The following is a 6,039-nucleotide window of genomic DNA, read 5'->3' on the forward strand; positions in this document are numbered from 1 at the left end:
TATATTAGGGCTGTCAGTTTAACACATTAACTTAATTAGTTATGAAAAAATAATGCAAGTAAAATATTTTAATGCAGTTAACGCACTGGCCCTGCCCCCAGACCTGTATGTCATCTTACATTTCATACAGTTGACTGTTGATGACAAATATGATGCAGGGCAACAACTCCATAAAATTCAAGATTTTGTTTCCAAAAATGCTCCTGTATGTGCTTTTGTCTCTCATTTATATCAAACGATAAGCGATATCACATCAGCAGCGAGAGCAATATCTGAGTGCTGTTTATGTCCGAATACCACAAGTTTAAATGTGATTTTACACAACAGTTCTGTAAATAAGAAGTTGATATTGCGTTATATTTTAAACACAATATTATGTTTTTGTACAATTTTGCAGAGTACATATTTAGCTTTAAAGCCATAGCAGAATTGTTTCACATCTCCGAGCAACAGAGCAGTGTTTAGTTTCTGAATGAATCCGCGTTTTAAACGAATCGTGCGAACCAATGATTCAAAGACCCATTCATAAAGAGAGCCATTTACTTCATTTCTGAATGAATCAGCTGTTTGAACGAATCGAATGAAGACATTAACGACCACCTGCTGTGGCAGATTTAGTTTCTTATTTAGAGTACCATTTTATAAAAAAAAATAATAATAATAAAAATAATAAAAACATTAAAGAGATAGTTCACCCCAAAAAATAAATTCTGTCATTATTTACTCACCCTCATGGTGTTTCAAACCTTCCTTTATGGAACATAAAAGAAGGTATTTTGAAGACTGTTGGTAACAAAGCTGTTTTGGTTACCAATGACTTTCATTGTATGAACAAAAAATACTGAGATGTTTCTCAAATTATCTTCTTTTATGTTCCATAGTTTATAGTGTTGTCACGGTACCAAAATTTCAGTATTCGGTACCAATACCAGTGAAAAGCTTGAACTTGATCGGGGTGTTTTGTTAGTTTTGATGTGTTTCCTCTTGAGGTCTTGAGGTAAAATTCGCATTCCAGGGGCTAAATATCATGTTAGCGTGGTCGTTTTTCAACCCGCGGACATGAAAAACATCAGAAAAACACTGCTTAACAGTGTTAAGCAGCCCAATTCCTCGGGAAAACCGCGGACTTGGCAACACTGGAAGAGGCTAGCACCGGTACTTAAAAAAAACGTGGTACCATAACGTTTTCATTTTTTTAGTACTGACTTGGTACCGAAATACCGGGTCTTTTGCCAACACTAGGTTTACGTTACGTAGACTAAATGTTTATGTGTAATCAATTTTATGTTGAATCAAATAAAATATTTATTTCTAAAGCTACAATTTGTAATGTCTACTTGATACTTTCTCATTTAACACAAAAATATATTTAAATAATCTTTTGTGGGTATTTTCACAGACAAATTTATTTTGCGATTAATTAATCGAAACATCATGTGATTAATTAGATTTTAAAAAATTAATCGACTGACAGCCCTAATATATATAAATATATATATATAAGGAATGTAACAATATCAAAATCTCACGATACGATATTCATTGCAATATTTAAAAAGAAAAAAAAAGACATGAAGAACTGGGAAAAATTTACATTTTGTACATTCTAAAGTTTAATTATTCAGTCTAGTGCACTTTGAGAATTCAAAATGAAGAGCTGCAACCCATGTTCTTAACTAAGAAAACTTAAGTTAGAAAAAAAGTCAGTGAATTTACTTGTACCTGAACTTTAAAGGGGACTCAACCCTCTTTTTATTTGTGATATACGGGCTTAGTCTAGATTACATTCACACTGGTGTTTTAGGAAGCCAAACAAATCAGAATATAATAATAATAATAATAACAACGACAATAATAGCCATACATTGTAAAACAATTGCACTGTAAAATATTAATATTAATAATAATATTTCATAGGTATATTATTTTTGCTTTACACTACAGTAGGAAAATTACAATACTTCTTTCCTAATTTCTACATTTGAAAGAGATTTTGAATTTGGACTGCATTTAAACCGCTAGCTACCAGTAGGCATGGGTCAGTATGAGATTTTGACGGTATGATAACCTTAAGCAAAAATATCACGGTTTCACAGTATCACGGTACTGTTGTTACAGCTCTAAAATGTGTTAATTTTAAATGTCTGGGTTAAAAAAAAAAAAAAACCTGAACACAATATATTCTGAGCAACATACAGAATATTTGGAACAGTAGAATTTGTTTATTTTTTCTTTGATTTGTTTCTGAAATGTGGGCTGTCCTGCAGCTTTTGATGTGGATGGTTGATTTGCTGCTAGAGCTACTGCTGCCCTAAAAAGAAGAAAAATAAAGACTGACATCTTTATTTAACCTAAATCTGTAATTACAGTTATTTAATTTTAGTTATATAATTCATATACATATCATTTATATAATTTCATATCATTTATTTATATAATTTCATATACATAATTTGATTTACCCAATTTGAAGCAAAAACAGAATGTTCTGACTAGCTTTGTGAAATTGTATTCGCCGATACCGATATATCGGAGACAGGCTCATATCGGCAAAACGATATATCGGTCGGGCTCTAATCACAATAATCACAATATCTAATCTAATCACAATTCATTCAGTGTGAACAGAGCCGTTCTGAGGCGCAGAAAACACCGGATTACAATAAACGAGTTGACTGCATTCATTCAGTGTGAACGGAGCCGTTCTGAGGCACGGAAAACACCGGATCACAATAAACGAGTTCACTGCATTCATTCAGTGTGAACGATCACAATAATCACAATATCTAATGTAATCACAATTCATTCAGTGTGAACAGAGCCGTTCTGAGGCGCGGAAAACACCGGATCACAATAAACGAGTTCACTGCATTCATTCAGTGTGAACGGAGCCGTTCTGAGGCACGGAAAACACCGGATCACAATAAACGAGTTCACTGCATTCATTCAGTGTGAACGGAGCCGTTCTGAGGCACGGAAAACACCGGATCACAATAAACGAGTTCACTGCATTCATTCAGTGTGAACGGAGCCGTTCTGAGGCACGGAAAACACCGGATCACAATAAACGAGTTCACTGCATTCATTCAGTGTGAACGGAGCCGTTCTGAGGCACGGAAAACACCGGATCACAATAAACGAGTTCACTGCATTCATTCAGTGTGAACGGAGCCGTTCTGAGGCACGGAAAACACCGGATCACAATAAACGAGTTGACTGCATTCATTCAGTGTGAACGGAGCCTTTCTGAGACGCGGAAAACACCGGATCACAATAAACGAGTTCACTGCATTCATTCAGTGTGAACAGAGCCGATCTGAGGCACAGAAAACACCAGATCACGAGCTGATCGTCTGAATGAAGTGTGCGCTTCGCTTTGAAACACGCAGCTAAACCAGACTTGAAGGGATTAATCCATATTGTGCTTTCGGTACCACGATATTGTCGAGACAATTTTGCTATCAATATATTATATTGATAATATCGTTACACCCCTAATTAGGGATGTCAACGATTAATCGATGATTAATCGATGATTCATGTGAAGTCCACTTCGCAGGGCACTTACGGTCGAATAAGACCACGCTTGAATGCTGCTGCCTGAACAAGAGACCTCCTTACTGAAGTGAAAGTGTTGACTGGTGTCACTATCTCGCGAACGTGCCGGCGGATCTCCACCAAATTCAGGGGGATCCCTTCAGCTCAAGGAGCCCTCTCGAACGCCACCCTCCACGCGTCGGTAGCCCGATCGCTTGATCTGTGCAGCACAGCCACACGCGCCACATTTACGTTTGGGATAATATTATTTTTAATGCCATAATGTCAGTTGAAAACATTGCAATTGTGTTTTAAAATACAACAACGAACACCACGAAACCATTTAAAGAGGCGCGTTCAGCAGTCTCCGTGACGGGATAGGAAACAGTCAAAGTAAAATGATCTCAAACAAGCTCTCTTCATTTTATCAAATGATCATAATCACATCTATTCATTTTACAATCCTGCTACTAGCATTTTATCCAGACTAAATCCCCTTTAAATCGGGTGAGAAAGAGAAAGAGGGTTTTTTTTTTTTTTTTGAGTAACTTTTGCACATCCTGTCATGCCGGGCTGCATAGATGCATTTTACAGCATTAAGGTTAACGATTAATTGATCGTTAATTTAAATGACGATCGATCATGGAAATGATCGAAAATTGACATCCCTACCTCTAATATATATATTTTTTTATTTTTTGTTAAAGAGACCACCCTCCTTACCCACCCAAACCTCACTTTTGTTGATATAAGCAGGATTTATTCATGTAAGTACAGCTTATTTTCTCAAAATATTTGATGAAAAAATGGTAATAAATCACTCCCTCCATGTAAAACACCCGAGAGGCACACCATTTGGTTTACTTTGAGCTAAACCACAGTCTCGAATTGATATGACTGCATGCTTGTCAATGTAAATGATGAAGTATTTTAGCGCTTGCCTTTCTGTGGTGTGCCTACTTTGAATTTTTGGTTTAAGCGCTTGCCTTTCTGAAATCTTACTTGGTTCAGCTCCATGTTGATCTCATCTATTCTTCGTTTGGCCTGTTCCACCTCTTCTGTGAGCTCCTCCTCCATCCTCTTCTGCTCATCCAGAGACTGTCTGGAAACAGAAGGAGAAAAGGAGCAATGACACGCACAATAACAGCTGTTAGCCAAATCAGATGTGGCTTTGAGAAGTGTTTGTACCTGCTGGTGGTGATGTAATCCTCCAGCTTCTCAATGCGCTTCTGGTTCTCCTCGATCTCTCTGATCTTCTGCTTGATCTTGGCCTATCGATAACAACAATCACAACAAATCAAGCTGCTGTTTGTTTATTTCCACTGTATCAATTAAGCCCACAGAAACTCTTTGTACCTCTGTTTCTATTTTCTTCCTCTCCTCCAGGTCCAGACGGTCTTGGTCAGCTTTTTGGTCTCTGTTGAATTTCTCCAGCTCCTGAGCCAGTGTAGCAGCTCGCTTGCTCGCCTCCTCCTTCAGACGGTGATATGCCTTAACCTAAACACAAGCAAAGACAACAGTCATATTAAACTTAGTATTATTAATAGTGCTGTCAATCGATTAATCGCATTAATCGCTGATTACTAGGGATGCACCGATACCACTTTTTCCAGTACTCGCCCGATACCGATACTTTTATTTTTGGTACTTGCCGATACCGAGTACCGATACCAATATTTTATTGCATTTGTAAATTTTTTCAATATTGGGTACAGAAACCAAAAGAGTATGTATAATGTTAGTTGGTTGACTTCATTTATCAAATAGATACAGTCAAACCAAAATTTATTCAGACACCTTCAACATTTCTCACATTATCACAGTTTATTCGCTATAGTTTAGAAAATGGTAATAAAATATAACAAGAACTCAGAGTTAAACTGAGTCAGAACAAATTCAGCTCGATAATGTTAGATAACTTTGATAGAAAGGTATGTAATAGATTACAATCAACCAAAAATTATTCAGACAGCTGTTAGTATGACAGTATTTACACAACTATCAATACTTAGATGGACAACCCTTATCCTCAATGACAGCCTGTAGTCTCCTGGGCATGCTGTCACTCAGCTTCATGCAGTGTCCTGCACCCACTAGTAAAAAATTATATCTGGTCTCCGAATAGTTTTTGGTTTGACTGTATATCCTTTGGTTATTTTCACACTTAATTATGCCCATTAAAATGTATTTTATTTGTATTTGTATTTTAAGCATACACGACTTTCGCCAGAAAGTCAATCCACTCAGCATGCGTTGCTTATCAGCTCGCGCACATCAGCTATACAGTCAATACTGAATGTTTAACATTATATTCATTGCATACATATACTTCGTAGACATCCTTAATCTCTAATAACTCCATTCTGCTGTCTGTTGTCGGTGTTTCATTGTCTGAATATGGCACTTAACACATGCTGTGTGGTATCAGCGTTTGGTATCGGGGCATTTTAACGAGTACGAGTACGAGTACAGGAGCTCAGTATCGGGCCCGATACCGATACC

At 37.0% G+C, this 6,039-nt stretch overlaps 1 protein-coding gene across 1 annotated transcript in view; it reads right to left on the reverse strand.

The window, feature by feature from the left end:
- Positions 1-6,039, reverse strand: part of LOC107704222 (structural maintenance of chromosomes protein 1A-like) — a 56,164-nt gene that overhangs the window by 35,743 nt on the left and 14,382 nt on the right. Inside the window, exons 7-9 of the mRNA XM_016507109.1 lie at positions 4,894-5,034; positions 4,726-4,808; positions 4,540-4,639 (exon numbers count right to left, since the gene is read on the reverse strand). Of these exons, the coding sequence (XP_016362595.1) occupies positions 4,540-4,639; positions 4,726-4,808; positions 4,894-5,034 (324 nt within the window). The remainder of the gene's footprint in view (positions 1-4,539; positions 4,640-4,725; positions 4,809-4,893; positions 5,035-6,039) is intronic.

The sequence above is a fragment of the Sinocyclocheilus anshuiensis genome, unplaced genomic scaffold, assembly GCF_001515605.1.
Source record: "Sinocyclocheilus anshuiensis isolate Anshui unplaced genomic scaffold, SAMN03320099.WGS_v1.1 scaffold1878, whole genome shotgun sequence".
In the NCBI taxonomy this organism is placed as follows: Eukaryota; Metazoa; Chordata; class Actinopteri; order Cypriniformes; family Cyprinidae; genus Sinocyclocheilus; species Sinocyclocheilus anshuiensis.